At 41.8% G+C, this 26,244-nt stretch overlaps 1 protein-coding gene across 3 annotated transcripts in view; it reads left to right on the forward strand.

Annotated features, from left to right (window-relative positions):
- The window catches only part of LOC146680934 (nck-associated protein 5-like), a 187,205-nt gene that overhangs the window by 15,645 nt on the left and 145,316 nt on the right, over positions 1 to 26,244 (forward strand). The window contains exon 1 of one of the 3 annotated variants that reach the window (XM_085449741.1): positions 17,181 to 17,494. The exons of the other annotated variants lie outside the window; for them this stretch is intronic. Within the exon in view, the coding sequence (XP_085305867.1) occupies positions 17,417 to 17,494 (78 nt within the window). The 5' untranslated portion in view covers positions 17,181 to 17,416. Of the gene's footprint in view, positions 1 to 17,180; positions 17,495 to 26,244 lie in introns of those variants that run through there. 3 annotated transcript variants of the gene reach the window in all.

The raw sequence follows: 26,244 nt of genomic DNA on the forward strand, positions 1-26,244 counted from the left end.
CTACAAAACCTTATAAAAGCGTTGCATCACTTCATGATAGTAATATCTAATTTATATCTAATTTATATATGCAAAACTTGACTTATGTATGATATTTTGTAACATTGTCATGTTACCTAGCAACCACCTGCCAATGGGCTAAAATGACCCTTTATTAGTGTTTGTGCAACTATAAAACCTTATAAAAGTGTTGTGTTTAACTTCACAATAATAAAATCGAATTCATATGCTCAAAACTTGGCTTATGTATGATATATTTTAATGTCAACATGTTGCCTAGCAACCACCTAGCAACGGACTAAAATGACCCTTTTAGTGTTTATGCACTTATGCTCACTGTTAGTAGCATCTAAATATAGAAAAATGGAAATTAATACTTAAGACAATAATAAAAAAGAAAAGAAAAATATTTAGAAATGTAAAAAATAGAGGAGAATTTAAAAAGAAATTGAATGGAATAAGTGATAAATAAAAAATTGATAGAAATAATTAGAGAAATGTACATAGATTGATAAAGAAATGAATAAAATTGAGAATTAAACAAACAAAATATTGTAAGAATATAGAAATAAATGGGAAATGCATAAGTAACTAAAAATAAATAAATAAATGAATAAACTTTGAAAGAAACAATATAGCCTGGAATAAATGTAGAAGTATAGAAAAAAAAACCTTAATAAAAGTTACAGAAATGAAATTATGAGATGAATAATTCCTTTTTTCAAAAAATTATATTTATGCCAAACTAAACTAAATGGCCCTCCATACTTTTTATCTGTCCATGAATACATCTAACACGACGTTACATAACAGTTGGTGTTTTAACCCCAGCAGCACCTTTACAGTCACTTCACATCCAGATGTCCACAGTCACTGTCCTCACTGAATCGTTGTTGCTAATCAAGGAAATGCAGGAAAATCTGTGACTGAAAGAATGTGATATACAACAATGTAAATTAGACAATTAAGAAAAAGTAGCTCCTCAGAAAGCGGTCTTGATTTTCTCTGGCATTAACCTTTGAGTCTGTCAGTAATTTACTTCTTAAACTGAGAGTTGAGGATGTCGAAGATTCACTGTGGTGACACACTTAAATCCTCTTAGGAAGGCGAGACACTTCCTGGTTTATCATTTATTCACCGCGGTTTAGCTTTGTGAATATGTAACTTCCTTTGACACAGCACACGATGACTGGATGATGTCTGTTTTTCGCTGAACGTGTGATCCTTAGAGAACTTCCAGACGTGCCGATATGGGCTGATGTGAGACACACTGTGGCTTTAATTGCTTAAATTGGACACACAGCGGCCTGATTTACTGTGAGCCTGAATCTGGGTCATGTTTGTGATATGGCTTTATGATTCAACATGCTCACATTTGCCCACTCAACTATCCATGCATGCATTTTTTTCTCTCCCTTTTCCCACTTTCTCCTTTTTTTTTTATTAAATATATCGGCTTCTTTCTGCCTTTGGTATGTTGTTAATTTCACTCTCACTTTGTGTCTTTGTTTTCTCCTATTGGTTTCCTTCTTTCCAACTCAACTATTTTCTTCTCTCTCTAATGATTTATTCCTACTCAGGGCAGCAGGAGCAGAAGGAGCACTGGGTTGCTTTAGTAGTGGGACATGTAGACGCCTGGAGCATTTTTGGTAAATGTCCAGTGTAGATCTGGTGGCAATTTGCAGCAGATTTGATTCCATGCCATGAAAAGTGGAGCAAATCTTGAAGTTGAAGAAGAGGGTTATTATGTCGCTCAATACTCAAATATGCACATATTGCACGTTGCTATTGACCGTGCCGTCATGCCTTTAGTTAAATGAGGCTTTGTTCGACCGAAAGTCAGTTCGAGGCCGACCTGCGTCTTTATCCTTCCAGTGCTTGATGCGGGACATGTTGTCCATGGCCCTTGTGGCCCAGCTGGCCCTGGCACAGATAAACCCACTAAGTCCTGTAAACACTCCTTTTCCTGGGAGGATATGAGGCTCCGATACATTTATTTTTTCAGGCATCTGAGAAAACACAAGAGGCGGTTTCTGACATTCCGTCAGACGACAGGCATGAGCGTTCATGCCCTCGTTTTCCTTCTGTGTCACTTGAAAAATCAGGCTCTGCTGGTTGTGTGACTGCAGATTAATCCCAGAGAGATGACCAGTAGTTGTCCCCTTTATGTAAGATTACACCCATGTTTCATGCAGAAAGTAGCTTGAGTTTCATGGCCTGCTGTGATGATGAAATGTATTTTCCACTTGAGGGACGCCCCCGAAGGCTTTTTCAGTTCACACTAGCAACACAAAAATGAAGACAAAATGCCATATGTCAGCTGAGGAACAGGTAAAATATTTATGTCTGCTCCTCTTGGATGGATTACATGGCCTAGCTTCTGTCAATGTGGGTAATTTGGCAATCAGAGGGCTTGAATGTCAGTTACACATGCGCCGTGTTTCCTCATTGTACTCATGTTCCTGAGTTTGTTTGCTGAAAGCTGTCCAGAGCTCGAGCTTTTCCGTCTTTCTGATTATGTTTGTGTTTGATGTATTGTAAATGCATGTGCAGGGAGTGGAGTCTTAGTCATTGTTATCAGCATTTTATTCATGTAACAGTCTGGGTTGGACTATATAATCTGCATCAGGTTATGTAGCTCAGTGATGGCCCAGAGTTGCAGCAGCAGCTCTCGCGAGTAACTGGGGCAACATTTGAATTACATAACAGCTGTGTTGCTGGGTTGATTCTGTGCTTCTATTTATTTTTATCATTTGATGCCCGCCTGCGGAGGAGACTCTCTTCGTCATGCTGGGACGTGCACGGTGAGCCCGACGGCCGTGGACGGTCCGTGAGCTGCTGCTGCTATCTGCAGCCAGCCAGCTTTAAGTAGGTCATCACAGAACCTCAGTCAGAGGTCTATCCAACACAGTGGAGTCTAACACACTGGTGTGGTTCATTATCATGTCTGAGGATTGAGGTGCTGAAAATAAGATTGTGTTTGATGATGTTTCAGGACTCATACCTGTGTATCCTTTGGGGTGCAAGGTTTCATTTTAGGGTGCTGAACAGCGACCAGATGTGACCATCATTAGTGGAAAGGTGAACTGAGGAATTAGTGTTAAGTCACTGCAAACACACTCACAAAAGCTCGAGCAAAGACAACTAACTGCACATCAGTTATGTTATTTGTCAGATAACTGCATTAAACTTACTCTAAAAGAAACCAACACGACAAACAAGGTTGAAAAGTCCTGTTCAGTTAATTCAATTAGCTGAGGGGATGTGTAGCAGACAGCTAGCAGCTTACACATCCATCACTCAAAATGCCCATACCTCCATTAATGTATAACCATAATAACACTTAAACGGTTGAGTCATAAGCAAACTCACACCTTGTGCAGCTGCATGAATGTACAAATGACCTATGGAGAACAAAACTGTTTGTACCAGGCTGTAAACATAATTATTTCTGCTGTAAAGCTGAGCATTTTAATGTGGTAATCTGTGAGGACTGACTTGCTTTTGAAACGAGGCTAAAGGGCCCCCCTCCGCTTTTTTTTTTTTGCATCTTTTGGCACATATGCATTGGTTTTATTTTTCCATTCTTCACCCAGGAGTTGCTGCTTGTTGTACACCATTAATGTTGCATTTTATCTCAATTAAAAACACACAAATGAAAAACTTTTACAGTTCAGGTGAGTTTAGGATATATTTAGTAAGTGTGCAGCACAGATATGTTCCTTCAATTAAAGTCTGTGAATCTGGCTTTAAACGGGATTCATTCAAAAGGAAGCTCCAAATGTGCTGGAGGTTATCAGCCGATGCAAATCTATTCCTGATCTGGTTCCAGTCATTCTTTGGTGAAAGTGCCCCACCTGAATTGCTGTCATCACAGCGGTGATTGCTTCTGCTCAGCAGTGTACACAAACTTCATCTAAAGTGGGAATGTAGAGAACACTCAATGTACACTCAATGTCATTTACCCTTACCTGAATACTGTATATTGTATATTGCATAGCTTTCTTGTTAAATTGTATTGTATTTATTTAAATTTTTACTTTTTAATTATTTTATTTGCATTTTTTAATCACTCTCTTATATTTAAATGTTCATTTGCTATTTCATCTAGGGTTTGAGAGTAACGAAATTTCTATTCTCTGTATGTCCTGTACATGTGGCAGAATTGACAAATAAAGTTGACTTTGACTTTGACTTTGAAAATACTTGGCAGATTGCTTGGAGCTTTGCCCGCTCTCACACCTACAGTATGTGCACCTGGTCTCACTGTTGAATTGTTTTTTGGAAACAACACAGACCTTGTATATTCAGCCTGAGATGAAAGGCCAAATTGAATCAACAGCACATGTATGTAATCACTACCTCATAGCATTGAGCCCTAGTTTTAACTGGTTAACCTCTTGACATTCATGGGAAACCATCTGGTTTGGACTTGAGGGAGTAGGGGATTGCATATAAAAGATGGATATAGAAATTAAGAATTGAAGTGTTTTAAACCTGTAGTATTTCTAATTTTCATCAGGGGAAGAATGATGGTATAGGAATCTAAGACAAAATCACTACTTTTCACTTCCTTTCCATATGTTCCTTGTGAGTTTGTGGTCTCAATCGCTCATTTCAAGTCCTATTTCATAAAACATGTTGTTAGATACAGTCAGTGAAGTCAGGGCTCTTTAACGTGCATAATAATGAGCTGCTAACTGAGGCTAACAGCAGCTAACAGAGGCTAACACAGACAAAAGCAGCAGCACATACCAACAGAAAAGTTAATTATATCTTCAGCAACTCACCTTCGTTTCACTGTCAACGGTGAAAAGTGAGCTTCACTGACTCATCTACTCATATCAGACTCCTTTCACAAGTTTTACAGCCTCCTCCAAAGTAAATAGATGTGAACACCCGGCTGAGGTAAAGAGCGAATTGACACCTTAAACTCACTACAGATGAATAGTGGTTGTATGGTAGGAGTCTGCACTTGAATTGGGTTGGGTAAGAAAGTTGACTGCAATCTCCAAGTCACATCTACTGGTGAGATTTTACACAATGTACCTTTAATTTTGTAAGCCATGGTCCTATTTAGCGTGAAATAGAAGATAAATCTGGGTATGCTTTTGTTTGTGCAATATCCCCAGGTTCTCCGTCAGGTACATCCTGAGCTCGTCACATCAACATGATAGTGAGGGCCAAATGCTCAGCTTTTGCAAGACATGCGTTGACAAGTAGCATCTAGTTTCTGAAAATGTGCTTATTTTTCCATTTATTATAATTTATTTACAACCCAACCCTATCTATAGGAGGTCGCTACCAAACTGGTGCTTATTAAAGAAGAGATTTACAGGAACATCACAATGGACCTGACCCCTGACATGCTCAACACTGCCAAAAATGCACTTCAGTATCATTGTCTTCTTTGCTTTGTTTTAGTGCATGTCTGCAGAAATTGCTTAAAGCCAATTCTCTTCCTCACTTGTACCCAAACAAAAGACCCTCATGTGCTTCTGTCTAAAATGTAGTGTCTAATGCATTTCCTAAAACAGTGAAGTAATAGCCAAGGATGTCTAAACTGGTGAGAGCATGTCCCTGTTTTCTCTTCCACACTCTTTTCCCTGCCAGCATTTATGATGTGCGCAGCAGTGCAATCATGCTCGGAGATAATTGATAACAAAAGGCCAAATTGAAAACACTCCGCAGGGGAGGGTTAATAATCAAGTGCTCCACATTACTGATTAAACGCTTGCTACATAGTTGTGAGTTGTATTGAGTAAACAGCATGTGGTAGTGCTTTCCTGTTTATCTCCAAAGTATTTGGATTTTAGCTAAATCCCCCTGGCTTTTGTCAAGCCGCCTCCTCGTATAAAGTGTTTTACGTGCTGATTTGCTGCCATGTTGTTGTATTGGCCTGTTTCGTTGGCTCATTCCCCAACGGCGAAAATAAGACAATAAAACTGTCCCAAAACAAACTCCAAAACAGACAAATTAGTTTGGTTTATGCTAAATTTAAGTGCAAATGAATTAGATGGCATGCCAGCGTGGAGTCCGCTAGGCAAGACTGGATTTCCTCTCCTTCTTCCCCCCTCATCCTATTATAGCTGGTTGTTACAATGCAGAATGGAGACATAAAACTAAGCAGGGGAGCAGGCTTTTTAGCTGGATGGGAAGAAATGCTCAGTCTAATCTGATTGGCTCCCATATCGTCAGGCGGACAAATGGAGAGGTTTGATATTATTACTGAGCAGCTCAAACTAATTGAGTGTAATTATACAGTAGAAATCCACCGACAATGCCGTCCCCAGCGTGGGCCTCGTTCTCACGCCATGTGTATTACAGGGTGCCAGGCTCATGGGACGAGTGCTCACTTAGTCTGTCAGCTTGATTCTTGAGTAACTGGTGTAAAGTGTGGTTCTGAAGCCCAGGCTGATTGGACATTTTGGGTGGGAGCCAGTTACATAAAAAAGATTTCTTCTCGGACTGGAAAGCTCCTTTCTCTCAGAGTCTCACACACTTTACCTTGAGTGCTTAAATGAAGTTTCTCGGCAGGGGTGTACCAGCCTCCGGCCGGGTCTCTGACAGCTTCCTCAGCTGCCAGGTGACATACCGTGCATACCTGGGCTCACCGCGTGGGTAGCCACGGGGCCGCAGGGTGTGGGAAGCCAGCAAACTCCGAGACACTCGTCAAGTTTGAGAGACTGAAGTAGCGGCGTTTTTCTGCTCTTGTCTCATGGGAACGTCTCTGCTCTCATGTGCCTGATGATGAGCGATTACAACCTTGCCATTTCCCTAGACTCCAGTCTGAAATCCAGAGGTTTCCCCCATATTCCACCACACGCTGTGGATAAGACTAAACAGCCTCCATCTGCCTGTAAAATTGGTTTAATAATTATTATCGTCTGGTTTTCCAACCTCCAAGTTACAAGAATATTAATGTTAATAGATAGCTTATGTTTTTATTAAAGCAATTATTTAATATTTTGTGGATAGTCATTATAACATCAGGGTCTCTTTTTTCATCATATACAAAAAAACCCCATATACCGTTTCAAATCTGACAGATAATTCACAAAGACACGTTATACATTTTGATAACCCAAAAAAGAATGTCTAAGTGTGGTTGTAGATAAATAAGTATAAAAGTGAGTCTGGTATCCTCATCTGGCGTCCTAAATCAACAGTTTCAGTTTCATGACTGCAAATGGTTTGAATATGGATAGTAGGCTGGATACTCTTGAGTAACCTAGTGCAAGGCATACACTTAGGGGCCTGCACTTAGGAATAGGCGAACAGTGATGTAGCCGGGCTGTTAAATGACTTTGTGGCACTGGCAGATTTAAAAAAAAAACATGGTTGGAGACTGTTGGATCGTGTGCATTGAACTCGAAATCTTGTTCATATTTGAAATGGCTGCTTCCAAGCAACCCTGATGTATGAACATGGTGATAAAACAGAACGAGACAGTCTTTCTGCTGTCGGTTTGTGATTTAATGGGGTCAAGTCGGAAATTACTTGACAATCTGTTTGTAATAATATGGCAAAGGTTGCAAATCTGTTGCTGTCTACAGACAGAGAAATTCGTATTAAACAGAAACTTACATTAACTACTTACAATCACAGTCCAGCCAAAACCTCATAGATTTGAAACAGAAATGCAGAAATTCCTCAATAAATAGTAATCTAGTTGGAATTTTATACATGGCTCAGCAATCTTGCTTTTATTTTGGAAAACAATCAGAATACAACTACTTGGCAACAATCTTAATCGAGTAACCAATTGCAAAGAGGCATGTTGCAGACAGGGCATGCTCATGCGCGCAGCTTGACTTAGATCACGGGTCTCCAACTCTAGTCCTCGAGAGCTAGTTTATCAAATAATGTCAGAAAATGAGTTCATTGCTCTTAGCAGAGGTTCAAGTACAGTTTAGAGATTTATTTCAGGTGAGCAACAAAAGATAACCTAGTTTTGCTTTGGGTGATAATGAACCAGGCTTTCTAAATGACCTGCTTATTCTCAGCTTGGCATGAAAACCTCTCAAGTGCCCCCTTACTGAAATCTCTGAGCCGTGTCACAAGTTGCGTGCAGTTTGCCTGCTGAACCTAGGTCCACATTGTAAACAGCGCTATCTTCAAGGTTTATAGCTCATCGCACAATCAAAGGCGCTTTAATAATCAGTCGGAAAATAAAAGAGGAAGCTTTTGGGTTCATTCCAGTTTGATTAAAGAGTGTTTTTACTTTGTAGTGACAGTGAGTTTTCTGCTCTGTGTGCATCCCCTCTTGCCCAGGGCCCACTGCCAGCCCTTGTAATTGGACCACCATTATCCATCGTCCAATGAGACCATCCTTTGTGTCCTTTGAGTTGAGGGGCCAATTATGAGCTCTCCTCTTCCAATCATGAGTGAGATCAAAGTTGATAGCGGGGCCGCGTGCTGTCAGAGTCACATGCGTTGTTCCCCAAACATTAGCGCTTTGCACCAATCTCTATTCAGCCTGTGGTTTCCCCTCTTTGGAGCCCAGTGCCAGAAAAACAGAGGTCTTTTGAGAGGCCTGAAGTCTGCATAGACAAAGAAAGGACAGTCTCCTCTCTATCAGCCAGCGTTATCTGCCCACACAATCAAACACGTTAAACCACTCGTTGTGTCCACAAATTTACTCTGGACTCAAGTGGAAGTTTATCAAGATAAGCAAGTCACACATTTTAGGAGTAAATTATTAGTTATTCAAGGAGATTGATGGCGAAAACATTATTTGTTTCAGTCTCACTGCACATAAGGCTTTGATTGTGCCACTGTTATGCCTTATACCACACTTAAAAGTGTGACCAGATCAGATGTTCACAGCTTTCCTGAAGGAGTTATGCTTTTCCTGGTCATGCAACATTTAGTCTTTTTTAAAAAAATCATATCTATATTTTTTTAAGTCTCACAAACTGTGCTTGTATAACCAAAGCTTGAAGCTTGAATCATATATCCCCATTTATTCATGAAACAAGAATCCAGTAAAATAACATATGTATTCAAAATATATAAGCTTTGCAACCTCTTTGTTAGGTATACCTGTTAATGCAGAAATCGAATCAATGGCAGCAACTCCATTCATTTAGGCATGCCGGCATGGTCAAGGTGGCTTAGAGATTTTCAAACCAATCATCAGAATGAGTGAGCCAGTGGAGAAGAAAGGTGATTTAAGTCGCTTTAAACGTGGGATTGTTGTTGGTGTCAGATGGGCTGTTCTGTGTACTTCAGAAACTGCAGGGATTTTCCCACACACCAATTTCTAGGGTTTACAGAGATTGGTCCAAAAAAAGGAGAAAATATCCATTTAGTTTTCTGGGAGAAAATCTGCTGTCGATGCCAGAGGTCACACGACAATGGCCATACTGTTTTGGGAAGGCAGCAGTCACATAAATAATCACTTGTTATGACTAAGCTATGCAGAAGAGCACCTTGACAGCAACAGAAGACCACACCAGGTGCTTTAAAACTGAGGCTACAATTTGCACAGGCTCACCAAAATAGGACAAGATAGGTAAAACCTCACCTGGTCTTGATTTCTGTAGCAACATTAAGATAATAGTATCAGACTGGTGTGGGGGATATTTTCTTGGTACACTTTGGGCCCCTTAGTACCAACTGAGCATTGTTTAAACACTACAGGCTCCCTCAGTATTGTTGTCCACTGTGCAGCCACTTTGTACTCATCTTCTGACGGCGTCTTCCAACAGCAACTTGAGTCATGAACATGACAATGAGTCCACTCAAATGGCCTCCACAGTCACCAGATCTCAGTCCAATAGATTCTCGCAGCAACTATGTGATGCTGTCATGTCAACATGGACTAAAATCTCAGAGGAATGTTTCCAGCACCTTGTTAAATCTTTGCCATTAGGAACTAAAGCAGTTCTGAAGACAAAATGGGAATCCAACAAGGTACTAGAAATGATGATGAGCTGTTTTCTTCCAACAATAACTTCTAAGGCCAGCTATCCAAAAGTCCTATCCTAGCAGAAGATGAATTTGATCCCACTGTGCCACTCTGCTGGAAATCTCCCCAGAGGGGACCCTAACTCACAATCCATGGCTTAGGAGACCAGTGCCTTATCCATTAGGCCAATTCTGTTTGTGGAAGGGGAGATTCTGGTCATGGATGTGCAAATTTGTAGCAGTTGATGTGCTGTCATGCCAACATGGACCAAAGTCTGTTTCTAGCACCTTTTTGAATCTATTCCATGAAGAATTAAGAGAGTCCAGTGGAATTTTATACAAAGCTGGTGTAGGTTTTAAGCTAATTTACTTTTTTCTATTGAAATAGGGAGTCAGTAATACAAGTAGATGACTTGAAAGGCAGCATTTGTGTTGACATTTTCATCTCAATGGGTTTTATCCAGTTTAGTCAAGGATTGAAAAAAAAAAAAACAGTTAACAGATCCTTGCCATCTAATAAGCAGAGCCATTATTTCCATTGCTTATTCAAGGAGGGAAACTACATCACTAAGCAACCAGGAACTAGTAACTTAAAGTGTGGTCCATATAAATTTGGTCTTTTGAAAAAATTATAATTTTACTGTGGAGAAATGTTATTAAATGCAGTGAACTTGCGGCAGCTTTGATTTCAGCGTGCCTCACCATATTCATCCTCTATGAACGTCTGACTTTTACAAGCCCACAAAATGAAAATGGATTTATATTTCAAAAAACTGAAGTCATGTTTGAAATCATCAAAGGAAAGCTGGCTCCTGTTGGGTCCAGTCATTTTAAATTTTGAATAGCAAGAACTGTTACGGACCTATAAGCCTTTTCTCTGATATGTTTTTTTGTATATAGCTTAAAGAGCGTCTACTGCATGGCTCCCAACATGCATACTCTTTTCTCAGAAGCAGACAAACTTGAAACATGAGCCAGGCAGAAGGGCTTAACCCACGGTGTTAACCTCGTCCACCTGGCATGGAAGATCCATCTCCAGGGATGTTTGTTTATCGTATGCAGATGAGGCACCATATTTGGATCAAACTGGTGCTGCAGGTTTGGGTTTGAAACTGACAGAGGGCGGCTAACAGGATTGGACGTGCAGATTAAGAGCCCAGTGAGAGGAGGCTGAGGAGGGGCTGCATCTGTCAGCAGAGAGGAAACCCACCTCCTCACCTTGCAGCTGGGGTGGGGGTTGGGGGGACAAGCTCCTTGTATAGCCTCCTGGCAGACTGGGTGTGGGTGTGGGAGGCAGAAGGTGGTGCGGCAGCGCGTCCTGGCTATTCTTCCGCACAGAGGCCGCCCTGTGATCACATCCTCCTCATCGGACGCTGAGCCAAACCCTCAGCTGGGCTCTGAGAGGGCTCTTTCATGCATGGTTTCCCAAGACCAGGGCTTTAAATGTGGGGAGCTGGCTTGTTGTAGTCTGTTCAGAGACAGAGGTCCCATTTTAGCCACAGATTTATCTGATAGGAGATCATGGTTTGCATCCTGTTAGTGTTTTTTCACTTGTTTTTTGGCATTTTCTGACTCATGTTGTTTTAACTTGTAGATTTCTGCTTCAGTTTTCACTTTGCTGGTTGGATTAAGAGATAAGGATTGAAGCTCATGATGACACATGTTACGGTCGGCCTAAGATAGTGTGTCACTAACCAGTTCCAAAGGAAACCTTGTTTGTAGGTGTGACACGCCTTGAAAAAGTGCAAGAGAAAACAGCTGTCAACATATTTGTCCTTTGAGACCAGATTTCACAGGTGAGGTGTGTGTCTGACTCACTTTCGAGAACTTGAGACTTAAATGATAAGAATTCAAACACAAATAGCCCCGCCCAAAAGTGTACCCTGCTTTATCTTCTAATTTATTTCACAAGAGACCGCAGTTTCTTAAAATGAACAGTTAAGAGAGCTGCGGCCCACTTAAAAACCAGAAAATTCCACAGGGCCCACCCAATCTTAACCCTCCTGTTATGTTGGTTTCCAGGAACACCAATTATGTTCCTGGTTTAATTTGACCCAGGGCAAATTTACTCATCCAAAAGTGTCAGAAACACTGGCACTGATTATTTTACAATTTTCTTTTAGAATTTAGATTTTTTTCGTTTTCTGTAGCGATGCAGATGACATGTGACATCTCTTATGTTCTGGGTCAATCGGACCCGCAACATAACAGGAGGGTTAAATCTTCACTCACACGAGACAAAGTGGTGTACTTCCTTTCAATTTTGCTAAAAAACATAAACAACACTGACTTTTGGCTATAGATTGCTAATGCTACTCACTCGTATATAAGTTAAGGCCAATGTGTGACCACCGTGGTACTGGGACACAAACAAAAGCAGTAAATATAGGTAAAAACTAACCATCTCCTATGATTAATTCTCTTTGTATATTCATAAATAGATTGGTATAAATATATAACTGTGCATACCTATATTTTAAGGCAGTGAACCAACAATCAGACCACCCCTTATGAGTAAGCGCTTGGCGACAGTGGGAAGGAAAAACTCCCTTTTAACAGGAACAGAAAGACACCTCTGCCAGAACCAGGCTTAAGATGGGATGGCCATCTGCTGCAGCCTATTTGGGGTGAGAAGTAAGCAAAGAGAGCCTGAAGTTTTTAATTACTAATAATGAAATGCAATCCTCGGGCTAAGCTATCTTTGCCTGCACTGACTACAGGGATCTGGCTAGCTACAGGATTTTTAAAGCTGTGGAGCTGGGTCTGAACCTGGTCTCCAAAGCTATGAACAGGCTACATTTTTTACACATGTCATTGTTACTAAAGGAGCCTGAGGAATAACTAAACACTTGACACTTAGGAAGATATGCTAGTAGTGATTTGGCCAAGAGGTAAGGTAGCTATGCTCAGCTAGCATATCCCTAATGACACACGTGAGTGAATAGTATAAATATAAGTTGAAGTTGAGTCAGCAGATAATGTGCTTCTAATGTGCTACAAAACGGATCTATTAAACTATGAGATTAACCTGCAGAAAAACACCACTGTGTATAGCATAGGGAATAGATAGGATACCGCAGTGATCCAGTAGCAAGGTGCCACGAGAGGAAAGCAGGTCTTCACTCTCTATACCCAGATGCTATGTTCAGCTCATATAAAGTTTATCTTTCCTGGATGGATTATAGTGTTTATGTTTGATTGAATCTATCAGAAAATGCTGGCTCATGGTCATCTCACAGATGAAAAACATATTGATAAAATAGTATATGAATAGCTGGTGCATATTTAGTAGTAAAATTCATTAGTCGGAGACAAAGAGTTGTTGCTTGATCCTTCAATAGGGGCTGTAGCCAGCAGTTATTTTTACTGTTCATTAATCTTCCATTTATTGTCTTAAAAACATTGAAAACTAGTGAATTTCTGCTTCTGTTCTTAGTCTGCAGTTGCTCTTTGCATTGGTTGGTGGTCGTGAAGTGACACAATGACCTCTGAATCACTTACCCTCTGCCTTCCTGGGCGCTCTGTCGCACCTATACTGGTCTGGCTTGTCGGGTGAGTTCCTACAGAGCTTCCTCGCACCTGGAGAAAAGGGTTAAAGGTGAAAACTGTAAGTGTTGGGGGCTGGTTGATTTTTCTTCATTGGATTCATACATGATGCACATGCTCTGGAATTTGACTACCTTGTAATTTGCAAATAGTTTCCAACTTGATAAATGATGTAAATTATTTAGTAATTCCTACCTCACTGCTGTCTTATGGCCATTCCAAACACAATAATTGGCCTTAATTTATAATATTATATTTATGTTATTTCACCATTAATCTCATTGCAGCTTTGACAAATGGACTGTCTCATTTGCTAAAGATCTATTACTAAAACATTCAGTCATTCTCATCCAGATTCAATTTTCGGACCATTCCAGACCAAAACCATTATATGGGCATTAGTGTCATGATGCCTTTTCACTGACAAATGAAGCATCCCTAAATTGCCAAAGGATGCATTATGAAAATCTCTGTCTTTATTATAGAGACATGGATCCTCATTTAAGTGATAAAATGTTCATTATGTGTTCTGCATAGCTTTGTATTGTGTAATGGCTCACACTGGTTCAATGAACAGATGACTGGCAGCACTGGTGTCAGTCAAATAACTCATCTCTAAACCAACAGTAAAACCACAATAGAATTCAAAGTACTTTTCTATTTAATTAAAGTTCCATTACCAAATGAAAACTGCTTTGATGGTAAGCGGTTACTCATCTGCAGGAATGCTTTTGGGCAGGGCAATGATTTTGCACCTGCATCACCTCTGTTTGCGCCATAAAACCTGGCCAGTGTGAAGCTTCTGTCAGATGTCATAAATTCCTCTGCGAAGCTCGCCCAGGCGTCTGATGACTGATGAGTTTGTCATCTTCGTTTGAACAGGAGCACCACCTGCCACTCATCTCCCATCAATCACAGTGATAGCTTAAGGTCATGAGCTTTATTCTCTATTGGAAAAAAAAAGCATAGCTTATATAGGTCAGCAGGAGCAGGACTCATATTCATGGTTTGCTGCTATACCAGCTGTAAAACTGCACATGTATGCTTTTTTTTGGTGATTTATACATTTGCAAAATGTAACTATGTCATTTTAGGAGATGTCAGTGGAAAAACTCCTCTGAAATAGTCCCACTGGAGCTTCTAGATCATGTAATTTATACCAAGCAGCAACTGCCAGGGCTGAAAATTAAAGTCAGCTCGGAAGTGCCAAAGACTGCAGTTCCTCTGGCTCCAGAAGTCAGTCAGCCCCCATAGGCTCTAATGTTGAAAAGCCAAATGTTAAGGCAGAAATAAACAAGTTTTTAGCCTGGTACAAAAACATTTTGGTGTCTGTAGTTCATTTCCCCCTTTATGGCTGTTGTACAAGAGGTGAGTTTTTATATAAATCCTAGAGTCACTGAACACCAGATTTTTTTTAAATATATAGTCAAAATGATTGCTGCTTGTTAACAAAGCTTGGCAGCATTAACTTATAACTCAACACTGTACACGTTTGTACACAAGTGATAACTTCTGGCTCCAAACCCCACCCAAAAGATTGTGAACATCAAAAAGGCTAAATTGAGATCTGCCAGCCAGTGGGTGATGTCAAGGTAGCAACGTTTTTCTTTTACATATATGGTCTGTGTTATATACGTTATATAGTTTCACTGCTGGTTGAAATATTGAAGCCTGGCTGATCTTATGAGTTCAATCCTTGGTGCAAGATTTATAGTAAGTATGTGAACTGTCTACTTAAGAGTAGAATCTGATTGATATAGGACTTTTAAGACAGATACAGATTTTTGCTGATTTAAAGCCAATCTAGCAGATCAACAGATATTTTTTTCTTTCAGACAAACAAAACCAATCAAGAATTCCCCAAAAGTTGTTATGTGTAGTTATTTCTGAGTCCTTGCTAAGATAAAACGAGAGTATAGTTAAAAAATACCTTTTTGCTTTATTGTGACAACAAGCCAGGGATTACTCCGTTATGCTCTACGGAAATCTTCTTAGATTAGATTTTTGTTGTGTTCGTGGTGTTTTCAAGCATGTGTGAACATAAAAGTTGCAGAGTGCTCTCTTATGGGCAATGTAGCACCAACACGGTCTCTTCTTTGCTTTGCATAAATGCAGACACTGATATTGTCAAATTGCTAATATCCACTGATATATCGGTCGGCTCTACTTAATAATAATTTCCTGGTTTTCATACCCAGAAGTCCAAACTTTTACACCCCTCAATTTCTAACAACTTTTCCAAAAAGGACAAAGACTCAGTGGTCAACGTTTTTGTAGTTGACACCATTAAATGGTTAAAGTTTGAGAATCATCTACTGAAACTTCCTACAGACCAGATAGGAACTACATCAATCAGGCATGCAAAAATAAACTACTCTCGGTGTACACTTTAGGAAGAAATGTAGAAGTTCCCCCAAAACCACTTCCACATTTTTACACTCTGAATGAGAGAACTGCCATTATCTATTGTGTGGCCTACTTGACCAAACCACTGTGAGTAAATCCAAACCCCCATCTTGACATTTGAAGTTCATTCTCAGCATGTCACTCAGGAAACTGGTCAGCGGAGGTGGCAGAAGCTGACTCGGGATCTTGAAAACAACGGAAAGCGATCTAACCCAGAGGTCAGTTTAGAGGCTGTTGTGGAACCTTTTGATACGATCACGTGATCTTCCTTGGCAGCTTGAGCTGTAGATTGTCACGTACCTTGGAAACAAAGGTCTAGAATACTTTTCCAGGGTCCAAACTACATTTAAGTAACTGTTTTTTAAGCATGTGACCACAGTGAATGGGCTTTATCAGGGCAACTGTACTAAAAATGCAGATGTTCAAATGTTGCCTCTGACCAGTGTCCTTATCATCTAATATTGTGGCTAAATAACAAAGATTACTGTGTTTAAATCAATATGGAGACAGTAGCCAATATATTAGGATTTGCACTGTAGCCAACGGAAATCCAGGCCAAGACTTCCTGTTCCGGTTATTGTATTTGAATGCAGATAAATTACAAAAGGTAATAAAACAATGGCCAGCCAGTTTGAGATTGCATGTCAGCTTGTGTCTGCTTTCAGCTGCTCTCAAGGCTGTTGCTTTACCTGCATGCAAATAAATTCTCAGCGAATGTGTTGAGTCAATAGGCAGTGAATTGCAAATAGTCCCCAGAAAGCTTCAAAGTACCAAAACTTTTGCTCCTTGTTAATTAAGGTAGATAAAAACAAGTGGTTTATAAAGACAGGATCTGTCCTCTGACCTTCCGCTTACATGTCTTCCAAGTAAAATGTCTGCAGATCGGCACACAGTAGTTTCCTGCAAGAGTTCACAAGTCATAAGAGCTGTGATGCTGAGAAACAGTCGTTAGGCGAAAGTCAGAGAGGTGCTTCATTAGCTTCTTTACACTTACATGGCCTAAGATTGTTGCCAGCGGTGGTAACAGCAGTGGTAATACTGAAGTGGCAGAAGTGTGAGTTTCTGGTCTGAAGCTGGAGTCGCCAAAAACGGGCAAAACCGCCAACTCAGAGTCTGAATCAGACTCCTCTGCGTGACATGAGTTAATGTTTTATGTCTTCACACGCACTCACAAACACCAGCAATTCACTGCTTCAGCCACAAACATGTAAACATGAGTTCACACAAAGTCTCCTGGGTAACTATGCGCTGTAGGTCTTGCCCAGGTGATTTAATCCAGCCTGACTTTGCTGGTTAAATATTGACAAAATGCCGGTGTGGCCTCGCCGAGGAGAGAACTCAGAAGAGGCACTTTGCTGCCAGGGCTGCACGACTGCCTGCTGCATCATCATTCCAACACACACACATACACAAACGTGCGCGCGCACACACCGCTGAATGCAAACGCACACATACACCCAGTGGCAGGCAGCAGCTGAGACTCAGCTAGGGCAGAAGTGTGGAACCAAGCGGAAGAAGAGGAAGCGAGCAGACAAGAGACAGCGAGTGCAGGATGAGCCAGTTCGTGGACCACGGCGTTGTGTCGGTCAGCGGGAAGATCCGAAGCATCCCCCTGCTGGAGCTCCTCGCGGTGAGTGCCGGTCCATACGTTCCCCCCCTCCTTTCCAACCCTCCGCAAGCAAAGGAGGTATCTGGGGCAAGAGGAAGGCTGTCTGGAGCTGGATGTAGGTCTGACTGGGTGATAATCAGGCTAACATCCTGCCCTCCAAACCCAACTATGTTGCTTGTGCCCCAGACAGGAGGCAGGAATTGCCCTGGGTAAGAAGTGCAGGAGGGAGGAGTGAGAGATGTTGATGGAGGAAATGTTAAAGCCAAGCAGAGAGCAAAGGGAAGTAGTAGTTCAAATCTGGAGTGTGCGTTTTGTATTTGCATCTTTGGTCTTCGGCTAAAGTGGCTGTTTGTTGACTACTTTTAAATGTATGTGGCTCTCTAAGGATGCTCTCTGTTGGACTGTCGAGGATTAATCAAAAAGAGGAATCAGAGTGTTTTGAGTCTCTCTTTGCTTTTCACTGTGTGCATGTCCAAGCCTCGCAAAGTGCACGGGAATGCCGGAGTCCTCGGCAGCGCGTCATGCATCTCCAACACTTTACGTGTTTCATATGTAGGTCACTCGCTGGCAAGCTATGACTACTACTAATTAGATGCGAGAATTGAGATTGTTTTACATTTCTGATACCCCTCCAGAAGGTCTGAGTCAGGGGACCTGCTGCCATCTGTAGTTATTTACCCCATGTGGTTGAGATGGATCGCAACATGTGACAGTTTATTAGTAGGATGTGGTGATGGGTTTGCATTTTGGGGAGGAGAATCCAGCATTTGAACTTCTTCTGGCAACAGGAGATCTAAAAATACACCACCTTTTGTTGGAGGATGCCTTTCAGATATGACAACTCTTTGATGCTCGACTCTCTGTACTCTCGGATGGGTTTATACGTTTTGAAATGGAAGACATGCAGTGCTTATTGGATTGGCAGGAAAACAGGGAACACAGCAACAGATATTTTGTAAAAAACAGATTACTTTAGAGAGGATTTTTAATCTTTACCCGTCTATTTCTTTCATTCTCTCTGTCCTTCTGTAAATTCCTTTTCTGGGTTAGTAAGCCAGAGGTGTTTTGTGGAAATCCAGGGGTTCTTAGCCTCGGCCACTGCTCGGACACAATTATGCAGACAAATGTCTCCGCTGAGCTCCGAGACTCCATATATCCTTTATCTAATTACATTAACAGGAGCTGGATAGTGACTAATGGCTCGTGGAGGGGAAGGAGGGGGAAGCAACACACGACGAGGAGCTGGAGAGGGCCGCGATGCATGATTGCATTTTTCCATCCTATTTCACTCTCTCACTCTTCCTTGCCCAGATCTCTCCCTGTGCTCCTTTTAGAAATCCCCCCCTCAACAATCCCAAACCTCCACACATGTACATACAAACATACGCACACGCACACTCAGTCCCACGAGTCTTTTTCCAGCCTGAAAGACTTTTATTTTGCAGAATATGTCCTGCTTTTTCTTTTTCTTCTTGGCCGTTATGCAACGCGGCATCAATGTTTGCATTATAGCGCTCAGTATTTCACCACCGCAGTTTCAATACTGACGATGTACTTAAAGCCTAAATCAAAATAAAGCTGTGTCAGGGCCACGAGCGACTCTTCCCCGTTAACGTTGCTTTTACTGTCAATTGAATGAAAGCATTAGGCGCTCTGAGGCCGAGAGCAAATGCTGACTTTTTGCGCTCCGTTTGCTTGCGAAGCACCTTAAAAGACCAGGAGTGCTTTTTTTTCTCCCTTTTCTTTAATCTCCTCAGCTGGCAATGACTGTGCTGCCAAAATAAAAGCTCGCCCTGTGGCCATAATGAAAATAAAAATATAACAAAGGACAAAAAGATCCTTTCTGTACTCAATATCCATCTCATTTTGCATGTTTTCATCCATTACATAATCCCAGGCGGACCATAATAAGCGTACCGTATCAGTTCCCTTAATCGTTTCCATTTTTTTTTAGTATTATGCAAGATGGAAAGACTTGCTGGAAGCAGCTATTATGTTGAAAACTGTGACTTGCTAATGGTTTAAAACCAAGCGTGCTAATACAAGTAGTTTTTTGCATTTCATGGCTTATATATTGGAGGTCATTTATCTGAATTTCAGGAGCTGGAACACACCCCAAACACTCCCCTTCTGGTCATAAATGCCTACTTGCATCAGTTACACATTTACTCTTGTTTTCATACCCCAACCTCCCTCCCCCTTTTTCTCTGGTTGTCAGCTCCTCTCACAAGTATCACGATGAGGCCTTTCCCAAACCAAAGCTAGTGACCTAGCTTATTTCTAGGGGTGAGGGTGGGAACTGAAAAAATACTGATTGAGGCAGTTTTAAAGAAATTATTTCTGCAGAACATTACAGCCATACACTTTTATTAGTGTTCTTCTCTCTGTGTTATTGTAAGTTCTTTATAGTGTAACGTAATGCGACTCAAGGTGACTGTTGTTGTGATTTGGTGCTAAACAGCAGGTTATTAGCATTTAGCCAAAAAGCAACACGTCCCAATTGTTGCATCCTAAAAGCAGCTGTGTGATAGCACACCTGTGCCTCGGCAGTGAGCGAACTACTGACTGAATAAACGAGGGTGTGAGCCTGGACGCGACCTTTGTGTTTTGATGGAGCTGAGCTGCCACATCGCACTGCACCGAGAGACAGAGATGAGCTGCTCGCAGCTGCAAAAGATTAAAACTAATTATGGGTGGCGGCGAGACGGCTCGAGGAAGAGCTCAGAAAACAAAACAATATAAATGTATGAAATCTTTGGGAAAACATTTTGCTTTTCCCGTATGATGTTTAATTAGCAGCGGCATCCAGAGTCACAGTTTGATGGTGATGATGATTGATGGCAGGCATCGTTTCTCGTCACACAAAATCAGTAAAACCACCACTGTGACTTTTCAAATGCGCTGGTTACGGCATCCCGAAGAGCTGATGTGGTGTTTTTAAAAAATGTCATAAGAAGCGTAGTTGGTAAATGATTTTAAATCGCAGCGTCATCTACTGTCTTTTAATTATCTTTCCCCGTGGTCAGTGAATAAATCTGGTGTCATTAGTTTCCTGTTTTGTCCTTGGAGGTTTGCAGCAGGCTTACAGGAGCTCAGCAGTCTACTGGCTCACATTACTTTATGCTAATAACCCCCAGCTGCAACCTGCACCACCCTCCTGCCTCCCTGCCTTGCTTTTGCTGCCTCACACACACACACACACACACACACACACACACACACACACACACACACACACACACACACACGAGCCCCCGGGACAGTCACGGGAGGGCCATGAAAAGGAAGCCGAGATGATTAATTAACTCTGCCCTCGTTTTGATACCGCCTTATTGGCTTTCAACAGCCAAAACTCGGCTTCGGAGCTTTGCATACATTATGCTGTCGCCACAACAGCTACCACCCAAAACAGGCACACAAACACACTTCTGAAAATATCGAGGTCACGGTGTTCACTGGTGCTGCGGTGAATATGCAAAATTTCAATTTGTGGGCAGGTAGTGTTGTTCAGCAGAGAGATTTAGGTGAGTTGGTTATAGTGAACGTTGGGTTTTTCACTTACGAGAGAGAATCTGCTCCTACGGGAAGCCAGCTGTCAGACACTGACAGAGAATGGTTGTAATTATAACTGTTGAAGCTGCAGCGATGCGCAGTCGCACAAGCGGGATTTACTGTCTTTCACGTCTTGCTCAATATCCCAACAGTTACTCGTAAATCTGTGGCAGACTGTCGTTGTCTCTTATATGACCTTCACCAGAAAATCAGTCATGAATACAGTTGCCTTTGAAAGCGAGCACAACACTGTTTCAAGAAGCTGGGTAATGATTTACTTTCAGTTATACAGTTCAGAAAATTCATGCTTTTTTGCTCCAAAAAAAATAATCAGCAGAAAAATTGTGTTTTGCTCAGAAGTTGTGGTTGTTATTAAACGGTTGCACAAGTTTAGTGTAGAACTTAGTCCCCAAAGAGGATCCAGGACACACTATATGGACAAAAGTGCTGCTTCACCTGCACAGTACCCCTACAGAATCTGCTCAGCAATGGAAATCTGTGGGATGCTAATGTTGTTTAGCTAAAGACAGACTTAAATTACAATGAACTTATTAGAGAATCTGGATAGCTGAACCAAACTAGGCACTAAACAAGACTACTCAGGACTTGTCTGTCACTCAAAGAGGCCACACCCTAAACAATTTTAAGCTTTCGTACACTTTAAATTACTGAGTCATGTAAAACTTCCATGTTATGTACAGCTGTCACGAAGGTGGAAATTACTCATAAAGGCCAAAACCACTTTTAGCGTCAGGCTGTAAATGTGTTTATGTTGCGCTGTGAAGTTTGACATTATATCATGGAAGTATATTTGGATTGATTTTCATCACAGACACCCTCAAGTGGCCACTAGAAGGAACTGCAGTTTTTGACACCCCTGTGCTGGCTTCATTTTTCAACCCTGAAAGTTGCCGCTCGTCTTCAACAAGCGTCTCAAGCCCAAGTTCCTGGTTACCACTATTATTCGTTGTCTTTGCACTGTTTTTATGCATTTACTAACACAACCCCGTGAGGTCACCACCACACAGCTGCTGCTTTAACTGCATTTAACAACTGACCACTGCTGTCAGGTTTTTGGTGATATTACACACATTCTTACTGGTTATGTGTGCAGCATGTGAGCATTCATGTGCACTCAGATTATCATTGCTTGCTCATGTGCAAGCAAATACACTAAAAAAGAGGTTCGTGTGTGCCGCCACATGGTCATCTCGTGTGTGTAGCTGTGTTTGTGCGTCAGCATCGGTGTGTGCGTCTTTTGTGTGCCCGCTCTGAGCTCCAGGTGCTCCAGTTGGTTGTGTCCCCGCACAGTGGCCCGGCCCTGACCGACCGTCCTCTGGTCCCCTGTGCTTTTCTTTTGATGACAGCCTCTTACAGACGGCTCTACAGCATTAAAGGGCCTGTCAGGCCCCAGCAGCAGAGCTAGACAATACAATAGTGCTGCTGTATTTTTCCTATACACTGGGGAGAAAGCCTGCTGCACAGTTGTCTTTCATTTTTCTCCTTTATTTGTTTTGAGGCCTCATTCATCTTTTCTGCTTTTTCACTGCTCAGTTCCCTTCCTCTCTGCGCTGAAGCTCTTTGCTCTCATACTGTGCAAACACTGGGAGTTAATGTGTTTGTCCGTGTTTTATCATCAACTCCCTCCCACACAAAAGATCACCTGCCCGGCTGTGTGAGGCATCACAGGTTTGGAGCCCAGAGGGGAAAGCATACATGCGTCAGGACAGCTTCATATTGTCTTTCAGAATGTGTTGTTGGTATAGTCGAGGTGTGGCTGGATAACCTGCGTGTGACGCTTCAGGGCTTCAACAAACAGGGAAATACGGTTTAACTAAAGAACTGAGTGGAGCTGAACAGGTTTGAATAGAAAATTTAATGAAGTTCTGTAGAAATTCTAAAAAGCGTTGGCAGTGGAGCAGATTTTGACAAAAATAAAGTTGGCTACTAAATGCTTCAGGGCATTTACAAGAACACTTGTCACGGGAGTGTGAATGCTGATTTGTATCACAGTGTGGGGCTTTTAGTTCAGTTCAGAGTGAGCTTGCTTGTTCCACATTAGTTATCTATTTATTTGTAGTTATTTTTTTGAAAATGTTTAAGTTCATTTGAACTTTCTAGAGTTCTAGTAGAGTTCTAGTTTTTATTTTATTTATCTTTTAGTTTAGTTTTAGTTTAATTATAATAACCTCAATCTGAAAAAGCAACCTTAACTTCATTTTAAGCTGCTTTTGGAGCATTTGGCACAGATGTTTGTAGCTGAAGCTTTGTTGCACCAGGACGCATCAAGGTAATAATCTCCTGCGTTTTACACATTTTAAAAGCTTTCATTCGCAAATAAATCAAATGTATGCAAAAAGTCAACCCTTCTCCCTCATAATATCTGCAGTTGTATGCACGTGCCATTAGGGTTGGGCGATATGTAAAAATTTTTCAACCGACAATCGTCCGTCCAATAATCGGGTGGAGCAATGTAATCATGCATGGACTGATTTGCGCATATACAACACAGAAGTCCAAACATGGATGAGCTAATTTCCCCCCCAAAATTAGGGCTGTCAGTGTTAAGGCGGTGTTAACACGATTAACAGTGATTTAACGCACTCAACCCATCTGGAGCGCAGAACGAACAAACTTTGGACAAACTGGCTGAAATGCATTAACAGAGACATTTCAGGGATTTTGACTCAGTCTGTGCTCCAAATGGGTTAATTGTTAATCGCATTTGTCCTGATGATGGAGCGTTAACGCTAACAGCACTAAAAAAAATATAACGTTGCCAATTTGGGATTTCTTTGGCTTTAAACCCGATGAAAGAGGTAAACCTAGGATGTAACCAAAGCGGTGTGCCACTTGTGTAGACGTATAGTGCGAGCAAAGTACTCAAGCACAACTAACTTGTATGAGCATGTACATGTCCACCATCTGGCTGAGTATGCTAGGCTATCACCAGCTTCTGCAGCTCCGTCAAGCATTTGGGAGACATGCATGAGAACATGCAAACTCTGTGGAGTCAAACGCAGGACCATGGATCCAAAATGTTAATTTGATACTCTCAGAGCCACTTTGTGTGCTGGAAAATACACAGATTTTCACTAAACTACCCCTGAAACTTTAGAAGAAGCTGGTCTCTGAGGATGTTTGTTGTACTGGTCAGTCTTTAAAATGCAGGTGGGTGTGCAGAAGCTCCAGGCTGTCAATGTCAAGAACCGATAGTGCAGGAATTATCACCAACAATCAGGATTTGGCCCAAAAGCTGCAGAAGCTACGAAGAAGAAGGTTCAGTATTTTAAATATTGTATTTTCCAACCAATGTCTTTGAAACTGTTAATTGATTAGTTGATGAACTGATGCTGATTAACCTACACAATGGTTTTTTTTGCTACTCAGTAAACTAAAACAATAACCTACTGTACCATGAAGTTATCTAACCAAAACCCACTCAAAAACTCTGTAAATTTCAGATGTGGAAGTTGAAAATACACTCAACAAAAATATAAACGCAACACCTTTGTTACTGCTCCCATTCCCCATGGGATGGACGTAGAGACCTAAAATTCATTCCAGATACACAATATAACCATCCCTCCCAAACAGTGGTCACAAATCAGTCCAAATGTGTGGTAGTGGGCACATCTGCCATATTGAGATAATCCATCCCACCTCACAGGTGTGCCACATCAGGATGCTGATCTGACATCATGAGTAGTGCACAGGTGTACCTCAGACTGCCCACAACAAAAGGCCACCCTGGAATGTGCAGTTTTTTGCGCTATTGGGGGTCTGGGGACCCAGAACCGGTCAGTATCTGGTGTGACCACCATTTGCCTCATGCAGTGCAACACATCGTCGCATGGAGTCTATCAGATTGTCAATTGTGGCCTGTGGAATGTTGGTCCACTCCACTTCAATGGCTGTGCGAGGTTGTTGGATATTCGTGGGAACTGGTACACGCTGTCGTATACGCCGGTCAAGCACATCCCGAACATGCTCAATGGGTGACATGTCCGGTGAGTATGCTGGCCATGCAAGAACTGGGACATTCTCAGCTGCCATCTGCCCTGAACAATGTGAACCATGATTCATCCGTGAAGCGCACACCTCTCCAACGTGCCAGACGCCATCGAATGTGAGCATTTGCCCACACAAGTCTGTTACGGCGACGAGCTGGAGTCAGGTCAAGACCCCGATGAGGACGACGGGCATGCAGTTGAGCGTCCCTGAGACGGTTTCTGACAGTTTGTGCAGAAATTGTTTGGTTGTGCAAACCAATTGTTCCAGCAGCTGTCTGGGTGGCTGGTCTCAGACGATCTTGGAGGTGAACCTGCTGGATGTGGAGGTCCTGGGCTGGTGTGGTTACACGAGGTCTGCGGTTGTGAGGCCGGTTGGATGTGCTGCCATATTCTCTGAAACGCCTGTGGAGACGGCTTATGGTTGAGAAATGAACATTCAATGCACGGGCGACAGATCTGGTTGACATTCCTGCTGTCAGCATGCCAATTGCACGCTCCCTCATTGCTTGTGGCATCTGTGGCATTTTGCTGTGAGACAAAACTGCACATTCCAGGGTGGCCTTTTGTTGTGGGCAGTCTGAGGTACACCTGTGCACTACTCATGATGTCAGATCAGCATCCTGATGTGGCACACCTGTGAGGTGGGATGGATTATCTCAATATGGCAGATGTGCTCACTACCACACATTTGGACTGATTTGTGACCACTGTTTGGGAGGGATGGTTATATTGTGTATCTGGAATGAATTTTAGGTCTCTACGTCCATCCCATGGGGAATGGGAGCAAAAACAAAAGTGTTGCGTTTATATTTTTGTTCAGTGTAGAAAGCCATTCCTGTAATCGCTGCAAGGGTACGTTAGAGGAAAAGAAAAGGTGGAAACTCCTGGTTGGAGTTTCAAGTCTGATAACAGGAAGCTTTCTGGTTTGTGCTGCTTCTTGTTGTAAAATGGTTTTAATTCTCTCTGACATATTTTACAAAAAATCGCCAGCGGTTATTTTCATTGTATAAGCCATTCTCTGCAATGTTTCTCCACAATATCCTGCGCTGGAACTCGCTCATATGCAAACAAAGCGACGGAGCGGAGGCAACAAAAGCGGAGGGACCTGTTTTGCCTCAAACTGCTGCAGTGCGTCGCGTTATAATAAGGTGTTGTTTGTAGGGAACCCGGTCTCCTCTGACGTGGCTAATGCACACTGTCAGAAGC

The sequence above is a fragment of the Copadichromis virginalis genome, linkage group LG23, assembly GCF_057382275.1.
Source record: "Copadichromis virginalis isolate Kocher_CV1m ecotype Utaka linkage group LG23, C_Virginalis_male_GT1.1, whole genome shotgun sequence".
Classification (NCBI taxonomy): domain Eukaryota; kingdom Metazoa; phylum Chordata; class Actinopteri; order Cichliformes; family Cichlidae; genus Copadichromis; species Copadichromis virginalis.